Raw genomic sequence first — 26,307 nt, forward strand, 5'->3', positions numbered from 1 at the left:
AGTAGTGCCGGTCGACCGACACTGTAACGCTGTCAGCCGTCGGGGCTGACAGTCCACGTGTAGTACGCGTCCCGTCCACGTGGGGGACACATGTGTGCGCGCGTAGCTGTAAGGCTCGTGCCTTAGTGTCGCTGATCTAATCCTAATCTAATTTCCGAATTTCCGTTTGGGGTTATACCACAAACATCTGTCCAAGCCCCCTCACGCCCACGCATCCAGGCCCATATGCATGCATTTGCGGCACGAACCATACCAGCTCCGCACTCCCGATCAAACAACACCCCAAAACCACCATGCAACTCGGCACCGGAGCATCCAGCAACACTCGCCGCACCCCGCCACCTCAACGCTCGAATAAGAACCCTGAAGCCCCCTTGCACATCACTCCGACAAGTCCCACCAGACACACCCCCTGACACCACAACAGCCGCGACCAAAACATTCCACGACTGGCACATCAAACTCGGGCATATATAACCCAAAACAATGGTACTGATGGCGAGAAAACAGCTACTGCCTATACTACCAGAAAGCATTAGCCAGAAACCACCAAAAATCACCTGCAGCGCCTGCCACACAGCTAAGCTCAAACCCGCCCCACACCGCCTAGCGAATCATATAGCCAGGACAGGAGAACGTGTATCTTCCGATGTGCTCGGACCAGTCTCACCACCGTCACGCATCCACCACCACCGCTACGCAATCACCTTCATCGACACAGCAACGCGGTACCTCTTCCTTGCCCTGCTCACTTCGCGCAAAGAAGTCCTAGCCCAGGTAATGCACCACATCGAACGCATCAAAAATATCACAGGCCGATACCCAAGCCTGTTCAGATGCGACAACGCCGCAGAATACATATCCAAACAAGCGCAAAACCATCATCTCCAACGAGGTATCGACCTTACCCCATCCACCGCCTACACACCCCAAGAGAATTCCATTGCAGAAAGGATTAATCAAACACTAATGCGCCACGCCCGTGCAGCACTTCAGCATAGCCGCCTAGACGACAGCTTCTGGGCAGACGCGCTACGCGACGCAGCCTTTAAATATAACCCGACCCACCACACCGGCGTCGGCAACCTTCCCCATACACTGCGGCACCGGCGCCCCCCGGTCATGAGTCAAATACTAGCCTTCGGACAACTTGGCTCCATACCCTCACTCATCCCGATCAAAAAGAAGCTGCAAAATAGGGCTGAACCTGTTCGTTACATGCACGGAATCGACGAAAATCACATTCGCATATACAATCTCCGAAATCACAAATACCAAACCGCCCGCACTGTCAACTTCTCGCCGTATGCCCACAGATTGGATCCGTGCCGACACTCCACCATAGCCTTCCACACAGCAACGCCAACGGTTCACCAGCTCTCCGGACAACAACGGTCAACCCGCAAAAAGCCCTCTTCCCAACGCAATGTACCTGAGACAATCACAACCAACACACTGCCACCCCGCTCTACCGCCCAAGCAAGGAAATACCCAGACGCCAACTTATGGCAAGTAGCCTACGACAGCGAACTAGAGCAGCTTGACGCGAAAAAGGCCATAAGATGGGCGCCACAATCAGAACTACCACCACGACACTTAATAATCCCCACTACCTCGACATACAGATACAAAACCTCGTCAAACGGAGCTACACGGAAAGCCCGTTGCTCAATCAGGGGGGACCGAATGCTGCCAAACGTACACTTCGATCCAACTAAAACAGCAAGCTTCATGGCAGACAAAGCCACGGTCCGCCTGATCATAGCCATCACTGCCGCTCACCGGCTGCATGTCGAGCACTTCGATATCAAATGCGCATACCTTCACGAATCATATAATCACGACAAGCCAGTATACGTCTGGCAACCACGCAAATTTGACGGCTCTCTCAGCCACCCGCACCCAGTTGGGCAACTGCAAGGCAATATATACGGCACGCCCCCTGCAGGTTACATATTCTCTACAGCCTTACACCGGTATCTCAAGAATAATGGTTATCGCCAACTCCAGTCAGGTGTCTCCCTGTTCATCCGTACCAAAGGCGCAGACTACACCTTAGTAGTAGTGTCCATGGACGACTTTTTAGTGGCAGCAACAAGGCATAACCTCATTGACGACTTCCACAACACCCTCTCCAAGAAGTACAACGTCAAGCGACTCGGACGGCCAAAATCCTACTTGAACTGGCATTTCTCCTTTACAGATAAGGGAATACATGTTTCACAACCTGCCTACATCACCAAGATCGCTGAACGTTTGAAAATGAGTAACGCAAACACCAAGAAATACCCGTACATATCAGGAATTAATCTTGATCCGCCTGCAGACGACGAACCAGAAATCACACGCTCGAAACTGTATACGGAAGTGGTTGGAGATCTCCGATATCTGGCAGACTGCAGGAGATTTGACATAGCATACATTACCGCTGCACTAGCCAGGGCCCTTTCCAAGCCAACAGAGAGACACTGGCCACATCTAAAGCGGACCATTCGGTACCTGCTTCACACACCCACACACGGAATATTATACCAGTTCGACAAACCAATACATCTCACCAGCTTCGCTGACGCAGACTACGCGCGCTGCGGCGTCACTCGCAAATCAGTCTCCGGGCATGTCCATCTTGTTGGAGGATCACCAGTGCACTGGCGCTCAAAGCGGCAAGACACAGTCGCCTTATCAACTTGCGAAGCTGAGTACGTGTCCGCAGCCCAGGCATGCCAGGACACAATCTGGTTGAAAGACATGCTGCAGGAGCTACCCATAAACTACAGGGGGACGCCGCTCGTGAATGTCGACAACAATTCTGCGGTCCAAGTCGCCACCAATGTGGCACCAACACGCAAACGGAAGCACATCAATATTCGCTTCCATTACCTTCAGGATCACGTTACAGAAGCCACTATAACCCTCAAGCACGTCCCCAGCACAGAGATGCTAGCCGACCCACTCACTAAACCACTAAGTGAGGCATTGTTCACCTCGCTGCACACGAAAATGCACCTCTGTCCTCTCGCACCCACTCCGCGCGTTGGGGGGACTGACACGCCGCAAGCAGCTCCTACACAACGCACGAGTGGTCGCGGAGTAGTAGAGCATCCGACACGCCGCTGACACGCCGCATTACAGTAGCGACGGCGCCTCCAGCCAGGAGAGACATAGATAGAGAGCAAACACCTTGAAGACCACCTGGAGAGGAGGGGGTCACAACAGTCTTTCTCCACACGGAACGACGTACCCCGTTTTCGCCCCAACAGATCATTAGACCCAAAAAACACCAACCGGTGGAGATGCTCTAACACACACTTTGCGAGAGAACGGGATCAAAATTTGCCCATTTCATGACAGAAAAGTTAGTCGAAAAATGTCGCGTTTGTGCTTTCTGGCTAAATGTGGTACTAATGGAAAGCGGCGATCGAGCGGACCTCGCATATGGACTTGAAACAAGCCAGAAGACCATTCCTTTGGTCTGAGAGCTTCAGAGAAAAGAGGAAAATTGGCGCGAGATGCATCAATAAAAATAACCAAATTCTGCAAATATCATATTTGACCCTTTTACTATTAGTACAGCAATGCAAACTAGCTGGACTTACTCAGAGCTGCCTTCATCTGTGAACGAAGGAAAGATACCGTCGACCGTAAATTCTAGTCAGATGGGAGGTCATTAGGCAGGCTATCCTCTGTCAGCCCTAACACGGCCATGAGGGCACTTCAGGCCATTCTTGGCATCATATCATCAAGTGAACTCCGTGCTCGTCGTTAGGAACGGCACACCATGAGGGCACTTCAGGCCATTCTTGGCATCATATCATCACGTTGAACTCCGTGCTCGTCGTTAGGAACGGCCGTTCCTGGCAGTTCCGGGCAGTGTGAGGATCATGCGAAACTTCAAAAACTTGAATATTTGAATGAAAACTAGAAATTTGATTATTTCTATCGACGACTACATTCCATCTTGCACCTCCTCCAAACCAGGACAAGACCGCAAAGAGAATGAAATTTGGGCCACTTGCGTTGCTTCAATTGCGATGAAACCTTGTCCAATGCTTCAAAACACCCCCATGAACGGGTTAGTGGTCAATGATTGGCCAATGTGCTACTGCGACATTTTATTGACTCCAACAGATGTCCGAAAATGTATCCCGTTCTCTCGCGATGGGCGTGTTAAAAGGATAAATTGTAGCTTCGTAATCTCTCTACTACATCGAGATTTTACTCTGTACCCTTTAAAGGGTACCCTTTGTGCTTCGGGGTTACAGGAGGTTGCACGTTTCCTGATGCACATGAAGTGTGGCGAAGGTGATCATACTTCACAAGAAACCGTCCCGCTTTTGCGATTTTACCGCTTCCGTCAACTGAGGAATCACCGCGCAAAGAGAAGACTATAATGGCATCTAGAAAACGGTGGTTCATGGTTCTTCGGCCTTTCAAAAAGCTCCAGATATATCTGCATGCACCTCATCATAATTGATGCATGCTGTACCATAACACAAGGAACAAGAGAACTCATGCTATGAAAGCCGTTCAGACGTGTGCAAATTTCGATTCTCCAGCATAGGAGTGCTGCCCTTGTCGCCAAACCAAAATGCCAAGAGCGCCATTTCTCAATCATCCAACGTGGGCACCGGGACCGAGGAAAATAGCTTGACCTTTAAATTCGTCTTGTGGAGAGTGATTTCTCTTTCTCTTTCTATGTCTCTATATAGTCTGAAACCTAAGGTCTCCCGTGTACAAATGGGCTGGTTTCAGAACCACTTTACCCAATCCTTGAAGAACACGATGCTCTCAATGCCTTACTACGGAAAGCCCTGCAAATCCAGGTAAGGGGGAGGGTACAACACCCTAGGAGAACAACACAGTGAGCGCTTCTCTAGGTAGCAAGTTCAGATCACCGAGAGAAGCAGCGCTATCTCTAGATGTGAACTTCCTGCGAGGGTACTGCTGCGAAAGCGTTACATTGCGAGAACCGATATCCGGTCGAGTGGATGCAAGGAAGGACAAGAGATCCCCAACCGTATGGTGCCGCTCGAACTCCCCTTGGATACGGCTACCGTCCGGCAGTCGAAATTGAATACTTCCCCTATCGGCAGTCGCCCTCGGGGCAACAGGAGGAGCCACCTTTGGTTTAGAAGGCTGAGGGTTGCTTGGTGCTGGGCCCGGCATGTTGAACTTCTCCCTACGCCGTTGTTTATCCGCCTCGAGCATTTGTCGAACCCTCTCCCTTTGCTGCTTCGCTTCCAACTTCTCCCTCTTCTTTTCGTCAACCGCACGTTTCCTCGACTCCTCCTCAAGCTTGAGCTTTGCTGCCGTCACTTCCTTTCCCGATTTTAGACGACGCTTCTCTTTCTCGATAGCTTCCTTCTTTTCCTCAGCCTCACGCCTGGTACGTGCGCGTGCATACAGCTCATCCGCCTTCTTTTTTGCTTCCTCCGGACTGAGCTTGGGTTTGCTGCCGCCTTCCTTCGTGACAAGCTGCAACGGTTCATCGATATCCGCGTCATCTGCGTGCTGGAAGCACCACTCTACAGCCCTTTCAATGCTCTTATTGCCGGTCAAAATCAATGCCTTTTCTGCTCGAATCTTCGGAAATCCCATCTCTCCGACCATAGACTTCAGCAGCACCGGATCAACCTTGAGTCTGGCGTCATTTTTCGCAGGCCGGGGCCCGTCGCTACTGGCCGACGGCTTCCCATCCGATTTCTCCGCGGCAGCGGCTGCTTCTTTAGCCGCAGCCTCTTCTGCGGCTCGTGCTGCAGCCTTCGCCTTCGCTACCTCCTCCATTCTCCTCGCTGCTGCGTCTGCAGCAATTGCACGAGCACTCCTCGCACTACCCGAGGGCTTGCTGCCCGAGCCGGACGCTGACGCACCCGCGGGATCACTCAGCGTGCGGCCGGACCCCCCAAACGAGACATCGGAAGAAGATGGGGCACAGCGCTCGACCTCAGCCGCTAATTTTGAGCTGTCAGCACCAGAAAAGTCCGAAACCCGGTTACCTTTCATGTACATGTGAAATGTCGGCATAGCGGAGACGGAGCAGTGCTGGGCGACATCCTGGGCTTCATCGACATCAACCTTGATGAAGCGGGCGCGCCCGGCGTATTTGCGGGAGAGTTTTTCGTAGAAGGGCGCGATGGCGTGGCACGGACCACACCAGGTGGCATGGAAATCGACGACTACAAGCTTCTTACCGCTCGTGTTGAGGATGGTCTGAAACGCCGAGAGCGAGGAGACGTGTTCCAGAGACATCGTGTATAGATGGAGCGAGGCAGGAGGGGTGGTGGGGGGGGGGGGGTGCCGGGGTTGTAAGGGAAAGAACAGGGGAAAAAAAGGGGATGAGATATATTGGACGAGGTGCGAGAAGGCGAAAATTGAAATATTCGCCGAACGTGTCTGGGACTTCAGGACTTCGAAAGGAAGGACTTCCGTGCAGTGTGCTTGCTTACAAGGGGATTGGTGAGCGGAAGCAAAAGTGTGCTGGAACGCGTGACTTTCGAAATTTCCGAAACGTTTTGATCATTCTGCAATAATCGAGACCTCTCCATCGTTGTGATTGGTTTAACTTCGAACACAATTGTGACGAGGGGGCGGCAAAAGGCAGCACTGTTAACGTCCATGGGTTTTCGTGCTTGTCGGCATACACATGTACCCTTCGGAAGGGTCGTACCCGAAGGGTAGGTGGTCAACCCTTATACAGAACCATCTCTTCCGCAGCCAGTTATAATGAAACGTGTCTAGCGCGTGCACCAGATACGAAGTAGCGATTGATTCTATCGTTCCAAGGTAGAGAAAGGACTAACGAGTGTCGTGGTACTACGCAGGTTGTGTAAATGGTAAATATCTTTCTACCTTCTAAAAATGGCGTCGTATGAGGCCACTTGTCACCTACTGTAGAAACAAGTTCAAACTTTCTTATGGGCCCGTATGATGTCAATTGGCTTCATGTGAGGTCCTTTACGGACTCAGGTCTGACACAATGGAGAATTCTTTTTAAATCAGTTCTTTCCGCAGTGCGATCTATTGCTGAGTTAAGAACTCTTACATGCCCTAGCTAGAGGCGCACTTTCCACAACTTTCTTCCGGTCGCATTCCTTCAAACTACTGCATTATTGAAATCCAAAACTGGAGTTGCTATCGACTTATCTGTAAAACTTTATGTATTTTCGGAAGATGTGGCACCTTATTCTCATTTCTGGGGATTTCATAGTTCATGCTGATGTTCAGAGATTAAGCTGATGTTCAGCAGACTTGAAGCATGGTTTTGGCAAAGTACAAGACCGATTGATGTAATTGGATTTTAATTTACCCATTACCAAATGTGAAAATATCAATAAAATTTGCAATACAGGTCAGAGGCACTTGCCTTTTCTGCAAATCATGAGACCTGATGCGAGCATAAAAATCGACTTCCGAACTCTAGAGATAAAACATTTACAGTATTTCATTCTGCGACGGTGAAAGAAAGGATTATCAGCAAGTTCATGTCCACGTGCCCGCGTTTACAATACATAGTTGGGCATTTAGTTATGCGCAAAACGCAGCACGATTCTGCTGGCGCATGCTCTACAAGTTTAGTGGAAGAATAACTACTGTGTTCACCAATGAAGATGGAGCGGTCTACTCTATTCAAGAACAAATCGTGCTGTGAAAGGTATATCTGAGACTCACATCAATTGTTATTGACCCGAACAATTGAGTACGAAGGGGTCAATGAGGAGCTGTGAAGCGAATGCTGCACTCGCAGATCAATGCATTCTGAAAAGGTATAGATACGATGGAAAGGCCTTTGTGATGAAGGGGAACACACTGAATGCTTCCGGGGAGCGAATACATGTGTACTGGTACATGTTTTGTCTGTTTACGGTTGTCGGTGAATCGATGAGGAGATGAAACTTTTAAATAAGGCGGATGTGCGTCTGGTAGAGATCGATTGTACCCAAGGGGCCACTTTAATAGGGGTTTCATGAGCGTATTATGCCTAAAAGCAGTAGCGGTTAAATGCTACTCAGTTTTAACGTTCTATCTCTTGATAAAACGCGGGCACGCACTATTGTGTTGCCCTCATGCCTCTTACAGACCGACACTGTGTGGTAAAACAATAACACAGACTGCAGAGCGATCTTCAGACCTAATGCACCTCCATCACTCAATTGCGCCTCCATTCGAACAGGATAGAGGGCTGACAACGTCACCTTTCCGCCTTGCTCCACCACTCGAAATCGATAGATAGCTGAAAAAGCTACTCTTTGCTTCTCTGCCCTCCAGCCACCCCCTCCTGTTCGTTTTTATTCTCTTTTCTACGATGCTCGACAAGATTCTTAACAACCTGTTCAACAGGCCACGGTGCAATTTTGTACTTGCATACAGCTTATGCATTCGCTTATAGAGATCACGAATAAATCTTTGTATTAGGCTCGACCAGCTCGATCAGCTCGACCGACTCGACCCAATCGTCGGAGTATCGTGTACGCGCATTTGAAACGCTATTCTCTTTTCTCTTTACTGACAATGGCACTTGCATTTACCGCACAATGCCAGATGCACCCCCACAACAGACAGTCTATATTTGTTTCATGTCCATCCCCCAGTTCATTCATGCTTTCCCTTCCACACCTTCCCTCCACTTCAACCCTCTGTTTCAACTACCAAGCCTTGCAAACGCATTCAAGTTCTTCCCTACCTTCCCTCTCACACACATCCCTTCCCTCTGCACCATCTTACAGCCCCATCTATCCGCATCTACATCCACGTTCCTTCGCAGCTTCATCTTCCCTTTCACCGCGCAATCATGACGGTCGGGGCGCTCTACATCGTTACGGGGTTTGCTCTCCTATCCATCTTTCTCCATCGTCCCCACGGTCACGCCCTCCTCGCCGTTCCCAACCAACGTGGTGCCCTGGCCACCTCTAAATTTGTCAAGGGCATCAATGAGTCGGCTCCGAGGGATCCTTTCGCCCATTTTCCGGCGGGCGAAAAGGCCGCAGTTTCTGGGATTGCCGTGGCTTCTCAGGTGAAGGCGGCGGGAAAGAAGGGGTGGAATCCGTTTCTTCCATTGGAAATGGATTTCGTTTGGAGAGCTGGCGTTTGTGGAGATGAGAAAGGGGCCCGTCAAGATCACCTGCGCGGAGGAAAGTACTACTTCGGTGGTAAGGTCGTGCAGGCGCACGTGCAAGGGGGCATTTTGGCAGCGCAGGTGAATCTGGTGTCGAACCATGGCGGGTTCTTCGAATTTCATGTCTGCGACGTCTCCAAGTGTGGGGGTGAGATCTCGGAGCGATGCTTTCGGAACGGCCATTGTCAACAGCTGCAGCGGGAGCCGAACCCGATTTGCGACAATGGTCGGAGCCGGGCATGCGCACCGATTGACCCCCACTACCCTGGTCGGTGGTACTTGCCCTGTTCGCCGTTCGACCCGAACACGATGCATGGTCGGCAGTACCTCGGGGGGAACAAGATGTTGTACCGGTTGCCAAAACACTTGCATTGCGAGCATTGCGTTCTGCAGTGGTTTTGGTCGACGTCTAGCAGGTGCAACCCCCCTGGCATGGTGGAATTCTTCACTGGAAGACAGGGGCCTCACTGGGGTAAGTGCGAAGGACAAGGGGGAGCTGTGGGAGGAGTGAACCCAAGGCGCCAGGTTTGCAATCGGGGTAACTTCCCGCAGGAGTATCTGCAGTGCGCGGATATTTCTATTCTACGACGGTCTACCGGCGCCATTGGAACAACCCCGCACACTCCTCTAGCGGGGGGGAACCCAGGTCCGAGCCCGTCGTGGAGCCCGGTTGCAAGTGGTCCGGCTCTGCCAGTGACGGATTTGGAGAACAACCACGATGAGCATGGGAGCAACGCCGGCGTTTCGCACTCCCATGGCGATCAAGATTTGGCCTTCAGTGCATCACCCGTCCCGGAATCGCAAAGTACGGGACCAGAAGAGTCGGGCGTTGATGTCGAAGCTAGCAATCCACCTGAGCTAGACGACACAACGCCGCACCGCACCACAGATGCAACTCCGGACCCTTCCCACACGCCTCGTTCGGCGCGTCCATCTCCGATACCCAAGTTGGCTATTCCGCCTGGGTACCCAGAAGGCGTGTACGAACATGGGAAAGGTCACATGGGGATGGGCTCGCGAAGGGCTTCTGTTGTGGCACAGCATCGAGGGTTTTGGGAATCGTATCGGTGGGCTTCAGGCGAGCACTTGAGGAAGAGCCGGGAGAGAACGGCGAACCGTGGGGAGCTGCCGGAAGCGGAGACCGGGAAAGTGCATGGCTTGCTCTATCCGCCGGGTCATTCGATGTTCGAGGAAATCCGGCATCTACTGCAGCGGGACGGTCTGCGATGGGCAAGGGCTGAACTTGCAAGAAGAGAAAACGCAGCAGAGGGGAAGCCCAATGGTGGTAGTTGAAGAAAGATCATTTTATTGCATAGTATGTTCGTGTCTAGTTAGTATGTGTTTGTTTGTTATGTGTAAAAAACTCTGTTTCGTCAAAGATTCATCCGGAGACGCTTGCTTGCCACAACATGCTGCTTTCGCACAAGAAGAAAACTGGTGGGGTTGGTGAAATCGCATATAAAAGAAGAGTCCCGAGGCCGTGGCTCAATCACAGGAAGGCACTGTTTCCTAGTCATACTGCCGTCGCGCATATAGACCGAAAGAAATCCACAACTCCTCGAATCTCGTCTAGATCATTTTCTTGCATCATCCTCATACGGTGTATGTCTCCAAACATTCATTCTGTCTCTTTCACATTTCTGTACATGCTCTTCGCACCACCTGCTGCCACAATGAATCGGTGAGCGTGCTCTTGGCACCGTCTGTTACTTAGAGAGCATGCATGTTCTTCACATCATGTGACGCTATGGTGAGAAGTGCGTAGCTTTTTTGAGACAGACATCTGAAGCGATCTATAAGCAGTAGGGAATTAGCAATAGATGAAGAGTTGCAAAGGTAACCAACCACATGCATTTCTATCACATTACGTAGAACACTACAAGTCCCCCTCCCAATATTTTCATGGCTATCTCCAACCTCCCACAGTTCTTTCCTTCTTGAGCAAAAGGACGGTCACAATGGTTTCCCTTTTGTTGTTGCTATGAAATGACCTTCTCCTTCTCCTTCTCTTTTGCCCTCTTCGCCCCCCCCGGTGCTTGGCGCCCAAGCCCTCCCTGAGCACCCTCCTAACGATACGCCTCTGCACGGCCACGCTCTCCCTCCACAGCACCTCGCGATCGATCCTCAAGCCGTCCGCGCGCGCGCACATCACACGATCAAACACGACATCCGCCACTCGTTGCCAGTACTCGCTCTCGTCTCTCACAGAAGGCTCGCGCCACTCCCCAGACCTTCTTCCGCCTAGCCGTGCAACTTCCCTCAGCGCAGCCATGACGTTCCTCCGCACACGGTTGCTCGCATACTTCACATCTTCGCTGTGCGTGTCCCGCCACAAGTGTAGTCCTTAGTCCACGCAAAAAGCGCCTCGTCTCCTCGCGGGGTATGTAACCGGCGCCCGATGCACAAGTCTCACGCCCTCGCACAGACATCGCCGAGAGCCCATCTGAGCCGGAGCTCCGGCATGGCTAGCCATGCGCCAAGTTGAAGAGCACGGTCTCGGCGAGATCCGTCCTCGTGTGCCCCGTGAAGACGGCCTGAAATCCATGCGACCGGTTCCGATTCCCACGGCCGCGCGCTGGCGGCATCGAAGACATGCAAGGGCAGGGCGCCTTTCTGCACGTAGGCCGATACGTGATTCCGGATGCCCTCATCGTGTGGCCAGCGGTTTTATCGCAGTAGGCGAGGGGGAGCGATGGCCACGGGGGTGGGGTTGTTCTCGCGCGGATGCGCACCATCGTTCGCAGGATTTTGGCGAGGGCGAGCGAATCTTGGCCACCGGGGATGGCCAGCAGAAAGTTACGCGGGGTGGAAGACCGGCGGAGACGCGAAAGAACACTGGCAGATAGGGGGGGAAAAGGGAAGTGGAGTCATGACCTCACGGTCGAGACATCTGCACGGTTCGCGCGTCTCTGACGCTGAGGTTTTGGGGCACATACAGTAGAAGGGGACGGGGAATACCCTTGGTAGACGGAGAATGATGGGGATTCGACGGGGCGGAGTAAGGTACACGTGTACGTTTAGTGATTGAGAACACGTGTGGGCTTTCCAAATACAGTATATTGGATACAGTACAAGACTGCTGGCTCCAGCAGTGGTTACTCTCTTGATACCTTACTCTGCTGCTTTTACTGTACTCTCACAGTTAAAGCGATTTAAATTGGTTGACGTTGTTGAGAAATACTCCTGCGTGCTTGCTTCCATGGGGCTCGTGGTGCATTCATACAGATTAAGTTGAATGACCAAGTGAAGGTCTACTTTTTGCTTCGCAGTGCACAGCGCGTAGTTTCAGAGATGCCTTTGTAATCAGAAAAGGAAGAAAACCGTTTCCATCTACGACGACGACAATTTGCCTGAAATCGATTTGCACGTAGTTAGGCGACTTCGGAATTCTTCTACACCGATGGGGAAACACAATCCTCACTGCCACGTGCGTGAATCAAATCAGATAATGCATTAGGAGGTCTTCTACACTGCAGCGGAGGCAGAGGAGGGCATAGCAGCCGGAAGGTCGCCGCCCAGAAGGGAGTTGCGCGACCTTGCGGAAACGAGATGTTTCGGGTTCTCTCCAAGCGGCTGCTACTCCCCGAGGGTGGCTCGCCGAGATCCTGCCAATCTTCCAGGTGAAAGTTATCAACAGCAGTACAGAAGCGAGGCATACGAATCACCTTTACTCTGCCGTATGGGAGCTCGCGTTAAGGTCGAAGTCTATATCCAGAGCCCATACTCTCTTCGATATGTAACCGTTCAGCATTGCGGCATTCGCGAAATGAATACTCATAAGAATAAAAGCCCAAAGGACGCACCTGAAGCTTGCGTTGCGGGTTAACTCCGCTTGCTGTCCAATTTCCTTGGGTCGGCGGGGCTGATCATGGCGGTACAGACAGGATATTAGCGCGGGGGCGAAAGACTTGAAGCATGACGCAGGTGATAACATCAAAATTTTCTTTTCCGGAGTGGATGACGTGCAACCGCTTGCTGGCACTATCTGAGGTGCCAGCAGATGAACGCACAGGCGAGCGTTCATCTGCGACAGAGCTGTAACAGGCATAGACAGGCGTCTAGGAAGACGGTGTGGTGTGACCTCGCTAACTTGTTGACAAAGTTGCGAGAGCAGCATGAGGATTGCGACGCCTGTATAAGGCGTTGCAATCCTGATGCTGCCAAAGCCTGGCAGGGACGGACGGGGACGGAGAGGTGCCACTGCTGGAGCCAGCAGTCTTGTACTGTATCCAATATACTGTATTTGGAAAGCCCACACGTGTTCTCAATCACTAAACGTACACGTGTACCTTACTCCGCCCCGTCGAATCCCCATCATTCTCCGTCTACCAAGGGTATTCCCCGTCCCCTTCTACTGTATGTGCCCCAAAACCTCAGCGTCAGAGACGCGCGAACCGTGCAGATGTCTCGACCGTGAGGTCATGACTCCACTTCCCTTTTCCCCCCCTATCTGCCAGTGTTCTTTCGCGTCTCCGCCGGTCTTCCACCCCGCGTAACTTTCTGCTGGCCATCCCCGGTGGCCAAGATTCGCTCGCCCTCGCCAAAATCCTGCGAACGATGGTGCGCATCCGCGCGAGAACAACCCCACCCCCGTGGCCATCGCTCCCCCTCGCCTACTGCGATAAAACCGCTGGCCACACGATGAGGGCATCCGGAATCACGTATCGGCCTACGTGCAGAAAGGCGCCCTGCCCTTGCATGTCTTCGATGCCGCCAGCGCGCGGCCGTGGGAATCGGAACCGGTCGCATGGATTTCAGGCCGTCTTCACGGGGCACACGAGGACGGATCTAGCCGAGACCGTGCTCTTCAACTTGGCGCATGGCTAGCCATGCCGGAGCTCCGGCTCAGATGGGCTCTCGGCGATGTCTGTGCGAGGGCGTGAGACTTGTGCATCGGGCGCCGGTTACATACCCCGCGAGGAGACGAGGCGCTTTTTGCGTGGACTAAGGACTACACTTGTGGCGGGACACGCACAGCGAAGATGTGAAGTATGCGAGCAACCGTGTGCGGAGGAACGTCATGGCTGCGCTGAGGGAAGTTGCACGGCTAGGCGGAAGAAGGTCTGGGGAGTGGCGCGAGCCTTCTGTGAGAGACGAGAGCGAGTACTGGCAACGAGTGGCGGATGTCGTGTTTGATCGTGTGATGTGCGCGCGCGCGGACGGCTTGAGGATCGATCGCGAGGTGCTGTGGAGGGAGAGCGTGGCCGTGCAGAGGCGTATCGTTAGGAGGGTGCTCAGGGAGGGCTTGGGCGCCAAGCACCGGGGGGGGCGAAGAGGGCAAAAGAGAAGGAGAAGGAGAAGGTCATTTCATAGCAACAACAAAAGGGAAACCATTGTGACCGTCCTTTTGCTCAAGAAGGAAAGAACTGTGGGAGGTTGGAGATAGCCATGAAAATATTGGGAGGGGGACTTGTAGTGTTCTACGTAATGTGATAGAAATGCATGTGGTTGGTTACCTTTGCAACTCTTCATCTATTGCTAATTCCCTACTGCTTATAGATCGCTTCAGATGTCTGTCTCAAAAAAGCTACGCACTTCTCACCATAGCGTCACATGATGTGAAGAACATGCATGCTCTCTAAGTAACAGACGGTGCCAAGAGCACGCTCACCGATTCTTTGTGGCAGCAGGTGGTGCGAAGAGCATGTACAGAAATGTGAAAGAGACAGAATGAATGTTTGGAGACATACACCGTATGAGGATGATGCAAGAAAATGATCTAGACGAGATTCGAGGAGTTGTGGATTTCTTTCGGTCTATATGCGCGACGGCAGTATGACTAGGAAACAGTGCCTTCCTGTGATTGAGCCACGGCCTCGGGACTCTTCTTTTATATGCGATTTCACCAACCCCACCAGTTTTCTTCTTGTGCGAAAGCAGCATGTTGTGGCAAGCAAGCGTCTCCGGATGAATCTTTGACGAAACAGAGTTTTTTACACATAACAAACAAACACATACTAACTAGACACGAACATACTATGCAATAAAATGATCTTTCTTCAACTACCACCATTGGGCTTCCCCTCTGCTGCGTTTTCTCTTCTTGCAAGTTCAGCCCTTGCCCATCGCAGACCGTCCCGCTGCAGTAGATGCCGGATTTCCTCGAACATCGAATGACCCGGCGGATAGAGCAAGCCATGCACTTTCCCGGTCTCCGCTTCCGGCAGCTCCCCACGGTTCGCCGTTCTCTCCCGGCTCTTCCTCAAGTGCTCGCCTGAAGCCCACCGATACGATTCCCAAAACCCTCGATGCTGTGCCACAACAGAAGCCCTTCGCGAGCCCATCCCCATGTGACCTTTCCCATGTTCGTACACGCCTTCTGGGTACCCAGGCGGAATAGCCAACTTGGGTATCGGAGATGGACGCGCCGAACGAGGCGTGTGGGAAGGGTCCGGAGTTGCATCTGTGGTGCGGTGCGGCGTTGTGTCGTCTAGCTCAGGTGGATTGCTAGCTTCGACATCAACGCCCGACTCTTCTGGTCCCGTACTTTGCGATTCCGGGACGGGTGATGCACTGAAGGCCAAATCTTGATCGCCATGGGAGTGCGAAACGCCGGCGTTGCTCCCATGCTCATCGTGGTTGTTCTCCAAATCCGTCACTGGCAGAGCCGGACCACTTGCAACCGGGCTCCACGACGGGCTCGGACCTGGGTTCCCCCCCGCTAGAGGAGTGTGCGGGGTTGTTCCAATGGCGCCGGTAGACCGTCGTAGAATAGAAATATCCGCGCACTGCAGATACTCCTGCGGGAAGTTACCCCGATTGCAAACCTGGCGCCTTGGGTTCACTCCTCCCACAGCTCCCCCTTGTCCTTCGCACTTACCCCAGTGAGGCCCCTGTCTTCCAGTGAAGAATTCCACCATGCCAGGGGGGTTGCACCTGCTAGACGTCGACCAAAACCACTGCAGAACGCAATGCTCGCAATGCAAGTGTTTTGGCAACCGGTACAACATCTTGTTCCCCCCGAGGTACTGCCGACCATGCATCGTGTTCGGGTCGAACGGCGAACAGGGCAAGTACCACCGACCAGAGTAGTGGGGGTCAATCGGTGCGCATGCCCGGCTCCGACCATTGTCGCAAATCGGGTTCGGCTCCCGCTGCAGCTGTTGACAATGGCCGTTCCGAAAGCATCGCTCCGAGATCTCACCCCCACACTTGGAGACGTCGCAGACATGAAATTCGAAGAACCCGCCATGGTTCGACACCAGATTCACCTGCGCTGCCAAAATGCCCCCTTGCACGTGCGCCTGCACGACCTTACCACCGAAGTAGTACTTTCCTCCGCGCAGGTGATCTTGACGGGCCCCTTTCTCATCTCCACAAACGCCAGCTCTCCAAACGAAATCCCTTTCCAATGGAAGAAACGGATTCCACCCCTTCTTTCCCGCCGCCTTCACCTGAGAAGCCACGGCAATCCCAGAAACTGCGGCCTTTTCGCCCGCCGGAAAATGGGCGAAAGGATCCCTCGGAGCCGACTCATTGATGCCCTTGACAAATTTAGAGGTGGCCAGGGCACCACGTTGGTTGGGAACGGCGAGGAGGGCGTGACCGTGGGGACGATGGAGAAAGATGGATAGGAGAGCAAACCCCGTAACGATGTAGAGCGCCCCGACCGTCATGATTGCGCGGTGAAAGGGAAGATGAAGCTGCGAAGGAACGTGGATGTAGATGCGGATAGATGGGGCTGTAAGATGGTGCAGAGGGAAGGGATGTGTGTGAGAGGGAAGGTAGGGAAGAACTTGAATGCGTTTGCAAGGCTTGGTAGTTGAAACAGAGGGTTGAAGTGGAGGGAAGGTGTGGAAGGGAAAGCATGAATGAACTGGGGGATGGACATGAAACAAATATAGACTGTCTGTTGTGGGGGTGCATCTGGCATTGTGCGGTAAATGCAAGTGCCATTGTCAGTAAAGAGAAAAGAGAATAGCGTTTCAAATGCGCGTACACGATACTCCGACGATTGGGTCGAGTCGGTCGAGCTGATCGAGCTGGTCGAGCCTAATACAAAGATTTATTCGTGATCTCTATAAGCGAATGCATAAGCTGTATGCAAGTACAAAATTGCACCGTGGCCTGTTGAACAGGTTGTTAAGAATCTTGTCGAGCATCGTAGAAAAGAGAATAAAAACGAACAGGAGGGGGTGGCTGGAGGGCAGAGAAGCAAAGAGTAGCTTTTTCAGCTATCTATCGATTTCGAGTGGTGGAGCAAGGCGGAAAGGTGACGTTGTCAGCCCTCTATCCTGTTCGAATGGAGGCGCAATTGAGTGATGGAGGTGCATTAGGTCTGAAGATCGCTCTGCAGTCTGTGTTATTGTTTTACCACACAGTGTCGGTCTGTAAGAGGCATGAGGGCAACACAATAGTGCGTGCCCGCGTTTTATCAAGAGATAGAACGTTAAAACTGAGTAGCATTTAACCGCTACTGCTTTTAGGCATAATACTCTCATGAAACCCCTATTAAAGTGGCCCCTTGGGTACAATCGATCTCTACCAGACGCACATCCGCCTTATTTAAAAGTTTCATCTCCTCATCGATTCACCGACAACCGTAAACAGACAAAACATGTACCAGTACACATGTATTCGCTCCCCGGAAGCATTCAGTGTGTTCCCCTTCATCACAAAGGCCTTTCCATCGTATCTATACCTTTTCAGAATGCATTGATCTGCGAGTGCAGCATTCGCTTCACAGCTCCTCATTGACCCCTTCGTACTCAATTGTTCGGGTCAATAACAATTGATGTGAGTCTCAGATATACCTTTCACAGCACGATTTGTTCTTGAATAGAGTAGACCGCTCCATCTTCATTGGTGAACACAGTAGTTATTCTTCCACTAAACTTGTAGAGCATGCGCCAGCAGAATTTTCTTTTCCGGAGTGGATGACGTGCAACCGCTTGCTGGCACTATCTGAGGTGCCAGCAGATGAACGCACAGGCGAGCGTTCATCTGCGACAGAGCTGTAACAGGCATAGACAGGCGTCTAGGAAGACGGTGTGGTGTGACCTCGCTAACTTGTTGACAAAGTTGCGAGAGCAGCATGAGGATTGCGACGCCTGTATAAGGCGTTGCAATCCTGATGCTGCCAAAGCCTGGCAGGGACGGACGGGGACGGAGAGGTGCCACTGCTGGAGCCAGCAGTCTTGTACTGTATCCAATATACTGTATTTGGAAAGCCCACACGTGTTCTCAATCACTAAACGTACACGTGTACCTTACTCCGCCCCGTCGAATCCCCATCATTCTCCGTCTACCAAGGGTATTCCCCGTCCCCTTCTACTGTATGTGCCCCAAAACCTCAGCGTCAGAGACGCGCGAACCGTGCAGATGTCTCGACCGTGAGGTCATGACTCCACTTCCCTTTTCCCCCCCTATCTGCCAGTGTTCTTTCGCGTCTCCGCCGGTCTTCCACCCCGCGTAACTTTCTGCTGGCCATCCCCGGTGGCCAAGATTCGCTCGCCCTCGCCAAAATCCTGCGAACGATGGTGCGCATCCGCGCGAGAACAACCCCACCCCCGTGGCCATCGCTCCCCCTCGCCTACTGCGATAAAACCGCTGGCCACACGATGAGGGCATCCGGAATCACGTATCGGCCTACGTGCAGAAAGGCGCCCTGCCCTTGCATGTCTTCGATGCCGCCAGCGCGCGGCCGTGGGAATCGGAACCGGTCGCATGGATTTCAGGCCGTCTTCACGGGGCACACGAGGACGGATCTAGCCGAGACCGTGCTCTTCAACTTGGCGCATGGCTAGCCATGCCGGAGCTCCGGCTCAGATGGGCTCTCGGCGATGTCTGTGCGAGGGCGTGAGACTTGTGCATCGGGCGCCGGTTACATACCCCGCGAGGAGACGAGGCGCTTTTTGCGTGGACTAAGGACTACACTTGTGGCGGGACACGCACAGCGAAGATGTGAAGTATGCGAGCAACCGTGTGCGGAGGAACGTCATGGCTGCGCTGAGGGAAGTTGCACGGCTAGGCGGAAGAAGGTCTGGGGAGTGGCGCGAGCCTTCTGTGAGAGACGAGAGCGAGTACTGGCAACGAGTGGCGGATGTCGTGTTTGATCGTGTGATGTGCGCGCGCGCGGACGGCTTGAGGATCGATCGCGAGGTGCTGTGGAGGGAGAGCGTGGCCGTGCAGAGGCGTATCGTTAGGAGGGTGCTCAGGGAGGGCTTGGGCGCCAAGCACCGGGGGGGGCGAAGAGGGCAAAAGAGAAGGAGAAGGAGAAGGTCATTTCATAGCAACAACAAAAGGGAAACCATTGTGACCGTCCTTTTGCTCAAGAAGGAAAGAACTGTGGGAGGTTGGAGATAGCCATGAAAATATTGGGAGGGGGACTTGTAGTGTTCTACGTAATGTGATAGAAATGCATGTGGTTGGTTACCTTTGCAACTCTTCATCTATTGCTAATTCCCTACTGCTTATAGATCGCTTCAGATGTCTGTCTCAAAAAAGCTACGCACTTCTCACCATAGCGTCACATGATGTGAAGAACATGCATGCTCTCTAAGTAACAGACGGTGCCAAGAGCACGCTCACCGATTCATTGTGGCAGCAGGTGGTGCGAAGAGCATGTACAGAAATGTGAAAGAGACAGAATGAATGTTTGGAGACATACACCGTATGAGGATGATGCAAGAAAATGATCTAGACGAGATTCGAGGAGTTGTGGATTTCTTTCGGTCTATATGCGCGACGGCAGTATGACTAGGAAACAGTGCCTTCCTGTGATTGAGCCACGGCCTCGGGACTCTTCTTTTATATGCGATTTCACCAACCCCACCAGTTTTCTTCTTGTGCGAAAGCAGCATGTTGTGGCAAGCAAGCGTCTCCGGATGAATCTTTGACGAAACAGAGTTTTTTACACATAACAAACAAACACATACTAACTAGACACGAACATACTATGCAATAAAATGATCTTTCTTCAACTACCACCATTGGGCTTCCCCTCTGCTGCGTTTTCTCTTCTTGCAAGTTCAGCCCTTGCCCATCGCAGACCGTCCCGCTGCAGTAGATGCCGGATTTCCTCGAACATCGAATGACCCGGCGGATAGAGCAAGCCATGCACTTTCCCGGTCTCCGCTTCCGGCAGCTCCCCACGGTTCGCCGTTCTCTCCCGGCTCTTCCTCAAGTGCTCGCCTGAAGCCCACCGATACGATTCCCAAAACCCTCGATGCTGTGCCACAACAGAAGCCCTTCGCGAGCCCATCCCCATGTGACCTTTCCCATGTTCGTACACGCCTTCTGGGTACCCAGGCGGAATAGCCAACTTGGGTATCGGAGATGGACGCGCCGAACGAGGCGTGTGGGAAGGGTCCGGAGTTGCATCTGTGGTGCGGTGCGGCGTTGTGTCGTCTAGCTCAGGTGGATTGCTAGCTTCGACATCAACGCCCGACTCTTCTGGTCCCGTACTTTGCGATTCCGGGACGGGTGATGCACTGAAGGCCAAATCTTGATCGCCATGGGAGTGCGAAACGCCGGCGTTGCTCCCATGCTCATCGTGGTTGTTCTCCAAATCCGTCACTGGCAGAGCCGGACCACTTGCAACCGGGCTCCACGACGGGCTCGGACCTGGGTTCCCCCCCGCTAGAGGAGTGTGCGGGGTTGTTCCAATGGCGCCGGTAGACCGTCGTAGAATAGAAATATCCGCGCACTGCAGATACTCCTGCGGGAAGTTACCCCGATTGCAAACCTGGCGCCTTGGGTTCACTCCTCCCACAGCTCCCCCTTGTCCTTCGCACTTACCCCAGTGAGGCCCCTGTCTTCCAGTGAAGAATTCCACCATGCCAGGGGGGTTGCACCTGCTAGACGTCGACCAAAACCACTGCAGAACGCAATGCTCGCAATGCAAGTGTTTTGGCAACCGGTACAACATCTTGTTCCCCCCGAGGTACTGCCGACCATGCATCGTGTTCGGGTCGAACGGCGAACAGGGCAAGTACCACCGACCAGGGTAGTGGGGGTCAATCGGTGCGCATGCCCGGCTCCGACCATTGTCGCAAATCGGGTTCGGCTCCCGCTGCAGCTGTTGACAATGGCCGTTCCGAAAGCATCGCTCCGAGATCTCACCCCCACACTTGGAGACGTCGCAGACATGAAATTCGAAGAACCCGCCATGGTTCGACACCAGATTCACCTGCGCTGCCAAAATGCCCCCTTGCACGTGCGCCTGCACGACCTTACCACCGAAGTAGTACTTTCCTCCGCGCAGGTGATCTTGACGGGCCCCTTTCTCATCTCCACAAACGCCAGCTCTCCAAACGAAATCCCTTTCCAATGGAAGAAACGGATTCCACCCCTTCTTTCCCGCCGCCTTCACCTGAGAAGCCACGGCAATCCCAGAAACTGCGGCCTTTTCGCCCGCCGGAAAATGGGCGAAAGGATCCCTCGGAGCCGACTCATTGATGCCCTTGACAAATTTAGAGGTGGCCAGGGCACCACGTTGGTTGGGAACGGCGAGGAGGGCGTGACCGTGGGGACGATGGAGAAAGATGGATAGGAGAGCAAACCCCGTAACGATGTAGAGCGCCCCGACCGTCATGATTGCGCGGTGAAAGGGAAGATGAAGCTGCGAAGGAACGTGGATGTAGATGCGGATAGATGGGGCTGTAAGATGGTGCAGAGGGAAGGGATGTGTGTGAGAGGGAAGGTAGGGAAGAACTTGAATGCGTTTGCAAGGCTTGGTAGTTGAAACAGAGGGTTGAAGTGGAGGGAAGGTGTGGAAGGGAAAGCATGAATGAACTGGGGGATGGACATGAAACAAATATAGACTGTCTGTTGTGGGGGTGCATCTGGCATTGTGCGGTAAATGCAAGTGCCATTGTCAGTAAAGAGAAAAGAGAATAGCGTTTCAAATGCGCGTACACGATACTCCGACGATTGGGTCGAGTCGGTCGAGCTGATCGAGCTGGTCGAGCCTAATACAAAGATTTATTCGTGATCTCTATAAGCGAATGCATAAGCTGTATGCAAGTACAAAATTGCACCGTGGCCTGTTGAACAGGTTGTTAAGAATCTTGTCGAGCATCGTAGAAAAGAGAATAAAAACGAACAGGAGGGGGTGGCTGGAGGGCAGAGAAGCAAAGAGTAGCTTTTTCAGCTATCTATCGATTTCGAGTGGTGGAGCAAGGCGGAAAGGTGACGTTGTCAGCCCTCTATCCTGTTCGAATGGAGGCGCAATTGAGTGATGGAGGTGCATTAGGTCTGAAGATCGCTCTGCAGTCTGTGTTATTGTTTTACCACACAGTGTCGGTCTGTAAGAGGCATGAGGGCAACACAATAGTGCGTGCCCGCGTTTTATCAAGAGATAGAACGTTAAAACTGAGTAGCATTTAACCGCTACTGCTTTTAGGCATAATACTCTCATGAAACCCCTATTAAAGTGGCCCCTTGGGTACAATCGATCTCTACCAGACGCACATCCGCCTTATTTAAAAGTTTCATCTCCTCATCGATTCACCGACAACCGTAAACAGACAAAACATGTACCAGTACACATGTATTCGCTCCCCGGAAGCATTCAGTGTGTTCCCCTTCATCACAAAGGCCTTTCCATCGTATCTATACCTTTTCAGAATGCATTGATCTGCGAGTGCAGCATTCGCTTCACAGCTCCTCATTGACCCCTTCGTACTCAATTGTTCGGGTCAATAACAATTGATGTGAGTCTCAGATATACCTTTCACAGCACGATTTGTTCTTGAATAGAGTAGACCGCTCCATCTTCATTGGTGAACACAGTAGTTATTCTTCCACTAAACTTGTAGAGCATGCGCCAGCAGAATCGTGCTGCGTTTTGCGCATAACTAAATGCCCAACTATGTATTGTAAACGCGGGCACGTGGACATGAACTTGCTGATAATCCTTTCACCGTCGCAGAATGAAATACTGTAAATGTTTTATCTCTAGAGTTCGGAAGTCGATTCTTATGCTCGCATCAGGTCTCATGATTTGTAGAAAATGCAAGTGCCTCTGAATGAATGAATTTTTTAGTCAAATGCTAGGGGTACCGATGCTGTATCACGGGGCAGGCGTCAAGGACTTACACTTGGGCGGGGCTCGATAGGGCCGCGCCGTGATAGGGCATACGGGAAAGGGTGGCAGAGGCCAAACTGGACCAAACAGCGAAACTGATGCGTTGTAGTAGACGTATCTTGGCGGTCCCGTAAGATGAATATGTCCGGTTGGCAACGCGGTGAGCGAGGTACTCAAGGACTGCCATCGTGCGAGAGCTGGTCGCGCCGAGAGTATCAAATGCAAGCGGGACAAAGTGCCAGTCGAGTAGAGGGAGTGGGGAGTCAGGCTGGAGGTGAAATGCGTCACGCACTGTACGGGAATGGACGCGAAGCTTGTCCAAATCAGCAGCTTCCGCTGCACCCGCGAGGCCTTTCGCAGCGAGAGACATTGTAGAGCGACAGTAGGGGAAACGAACGGTTACGTCGTACGCAGTGGGGCGGTCCGGGAGAGCGCCCGAAGGAGGCGGGGCGGGCTGGACGAGAATATCGGCGGGGCGGTTCGCGGTATTCGGCAAGAGAGAAGGGACCTCAAGGTCGCAGCAGAGACCGGCGGCGCGGAACGCGTGACGGGCGAGTAGGTTGCGTACAGTGTTATGACGGTGAACGACGCCGAAGCCATGACGGCATATTGCAGCATGATCACCGCGAGCGTCCATTGGCTTACAGCAATGCAAACATATGATAGGCCGAATAGAGTCACAGTAGACGGGTGTATCCAGATGCCGGCGTAGCATACAGGACCACACCGCAGAAGGGACTCGAGAAGTGAGTGAGGGGTGGCTGCATAGAAACGACGCGGCGTCCGGAGCACGGAGGGAATTGTACCGGGCACGTCGGCGGACAGAGGCGGCACTGTGGTTGCGAGGGAGAGGGTCAAGGTCCCACGCGGTGTGTTCCCAGTAGAGTCGAGAAGTGGCCCCCTGCATAGCCTGAATTAATGTGTGGTGTACGCGTTCAGGTCTAGACAAAAGGGCCTCTGGTTCAAATAGTCCGAGGGGAGAATGGGTCCCAAGAATGCCTCGGGTGCGGACCTCATGGTTCAAGGCCCCTAGTACGTGGACGATATGACGACGGGCCCTGCGGCGATAAAACGACTCGGAGGGGTTATGTGGGCCCTTCACACGAACAGGTGCCGCCTCAATTAAACTAGCAGTGTAGGACGCATGAATGAATGGTGACAGTGGGGTAAAGCCGTGTCCACCGAGGCGAAACGGAAGGTCTATTTGTGTAGCCATGGATGTGGAAACGGCCACATCATTCAACCGAGAATAAGCAGCGATTTGTTGTTCATCAAATTTTGTAGCTGCTGGGAGGGAGAGGTGAGGAGGTGTAAGGCAAAAACATGCTCGACTTTGCATACCGAGCCTGTTACACAGTGAAGGTGAAACCGCGTACGCGCGTCGGGAATTTCATCAAGGAGGCTGAGGGAGGCATGGCATGATTGAACCTTGTTCATGAGATGTCGGCGCACAAACGCATCTGTGCCGAGCGGGGCACCCAGCAAGGCGACACCGCCTTCGCCGCACTCGACGTGAAGGGGGAAGATACGGAGCAATTCGGACAACTTTTCTGGCATTACGGTCGGCCAGTATGCCCGGCACTTGTTGATATTGACGGGAAATCTGGACTGCGGGCCGTCATCACGAAGAATTCGGAGTGCCTTGATGACCTCCGAGATTGGCCCGACCAGAGTGCCGTCATCCGCGTACCAGCGGTTCAGGTCGAGACGGCACTCGCGGGTGAGACGACGCAGGAGCGGCTGGATTGCCAGCGAAAATAAGAGCATACTTGCCGGGTCCCCCGGTTGGGTGCCCTCCTGACTTTTCATCAGAAACCGCGGAGAAGAGGGCAGCACGAGATCAGGAACGGTGCGGCCATAGATTAGATTGAGAAAACGGGCGAGGGAAGGAGTCTGCAGAGGGAGACGATCCAGCAGGGACTGACGTGAGAAGGTGTTAAAGGCATTCCGCGCGTCTACGGAGACCATGATGTAGTCTGGGTTTCGACCGTGACGATGCATAAGCATGCGCGTGTCATGGACGATTGCGTCCATGCCCGAGGCAACCGAGTTGGCGAGCTGTTCTGGGAGAAGGTGATCGCGGGTGTCCTGGATGGCGGGGGGCAGAAGGACCTTCGTGACCCAACGGCGCAAAGCCTGCCCTACAGCAATCGGCCGTATTTTGTGAGGGCGGGGTTGGAGGGGGATCAGAGTGGCAGCAGCAAGGAGAGGCGCAGTTCTATCCGGAATGTCACCTCGGGCGAGACGTCGAACCAGGTTCGTCAATGCGGACAACCCCGTAACCCCAGCTTCCGGGCTGATAGTGGTGCGGGCTAAGAGCTGCAGGATACGGGGAGAGAGATGGTCCGGTCCTGCAGCGGATGTGGGATTAAGGGCGCGTGCCGCTCGGAGGACTTGACCTTCCGTAATTTCAGGGACCGGGGGGAGGTCAGTCGGTGAGAGAGGCTGAACCGGGCTGGCAGGAGGAGGGTGAAGCGCGGTGAGTGTGTCGCGGGTGGCGGCAGCATGTAGATCGGGCAGCGGTTTGGCCTTGAGGGCCGACATTGCACGTCCATATTGAGCATCGGCGGCCAGACGCATGGCACGGCCGATGCGGTGGCGCGATGTAGCGGAGGCTTGGTAACGACGGCTGTGACGCGTGCGGTAGTCAAGGTCGACCTGATGTGCTGCAAGGGCTTCGTGCCACAAGGCAGCCCAATGCCGACCCGAGGAGGCGCGGCGAATCCGTTGGCGGAGGGCATGATGTTGCCCTGTGCGGGAACGCCATCCGGTTTCTCCACGGAACGAGCGTCGCAAGACAGCGATGGGAAGAATGTGTAGATGAATGAATGCGCGATGTGATTCAGTTGGGGTCATTGTGGCCGACGCAGCGCGGACAGTCTTGATGAGGAGCATCGTGAAACTGTGTAAGCACGAGGAAGGGATGGATGAGTAAACATGGGAGGAGCGTATGGGGCAGAGGAGGAGGTCACGCACAGTAGGGAGAGAGAGAGAGGGAGGGGAGGAAGAAGGCGGGGTGGGAACAGGCGTGGGCAGCTGAGACAAGGGGGTCTCAGCGGACGAAATATTAGGGTGACTCATTGTGGCGAGGGAGGTTGTGGGAGCGGAACTGGTACAGCCGAGGAAGAGGGGTTGCGGAGACGGCGAGCCGATGGGAGGCTGGCAG

The 26,307-nt window shown here is 53.2% G+C and overlaps 3 protein-coding genes; 1 reads left to right on the forward strand and 2 right to left on the reverse strand.

Annotated features, from left to right (window-relative positions):
- The first annotated feature begins 4,094 nt into the window (after positions 1 to 4,094).
- Positions 4,095 to 4,391, forward strand: CHC_T00005471001 (hypothetical protein). Its single transcript, XM_005717058.1, has one exon. The coding sequence runs from the start codon at positions 4,095 to 4,097 to the stop codon at positions 4,389 to 4,391; it is 297 nt and encodes a 98-aa protein (XP_005717115.1).
- On the reverse strand, positions 4,168 to 6,249 carry CHC_T00010277001 (thioredoxin domain containing protein). XM_005717059.1 is given in 2 exon segments: positions 4,168 to 4,845; positions 4,846 to 6,249. The coding sequence occupies 1 exon segment, from the start codon at positions 6,247 to 6,249 to the stop codon at positions 4,846 to 4,848; it is 1,404 nt and encodes a 467-aa protein (XP_005717116.1). The 3' UTR covers positions 4,168 to 4,845.
- A 1,458-nt stretch (positions 6,250 to 7,707) lies between these two features.
- On the reverse strand, positions 7,708 to 7,965 carry CHC_T00005473001 (hypothetical protein). Its single transcript, XM_005717060.1, has one exon. The coding sequence runs from the start codon at positions 7,963 to 7,965 to the stop codon at positions 7,708 to 7,710; it is 258 nt and encodes an 85-aa protein (XP_005717117.1).
- Between the last annotated feature and the right edge of the window lie 18,342 nt (positions 7,966 to 26,307).

Source organism: Chondrus crispus, genomic scaffold (genome assembly GCF_000350225.1).
Source record: "Chondrus crispus Stackhouse genomic scaffold, scaffold_297, whole genome shotgun sequence".
Classification (NCBI taxonomy): domain Eukaryota; phylum Rhodophyta; class Florideophyceae; order Gigartinales; family Gigartinaceae; genus Chondrus; species Chondrus crispus.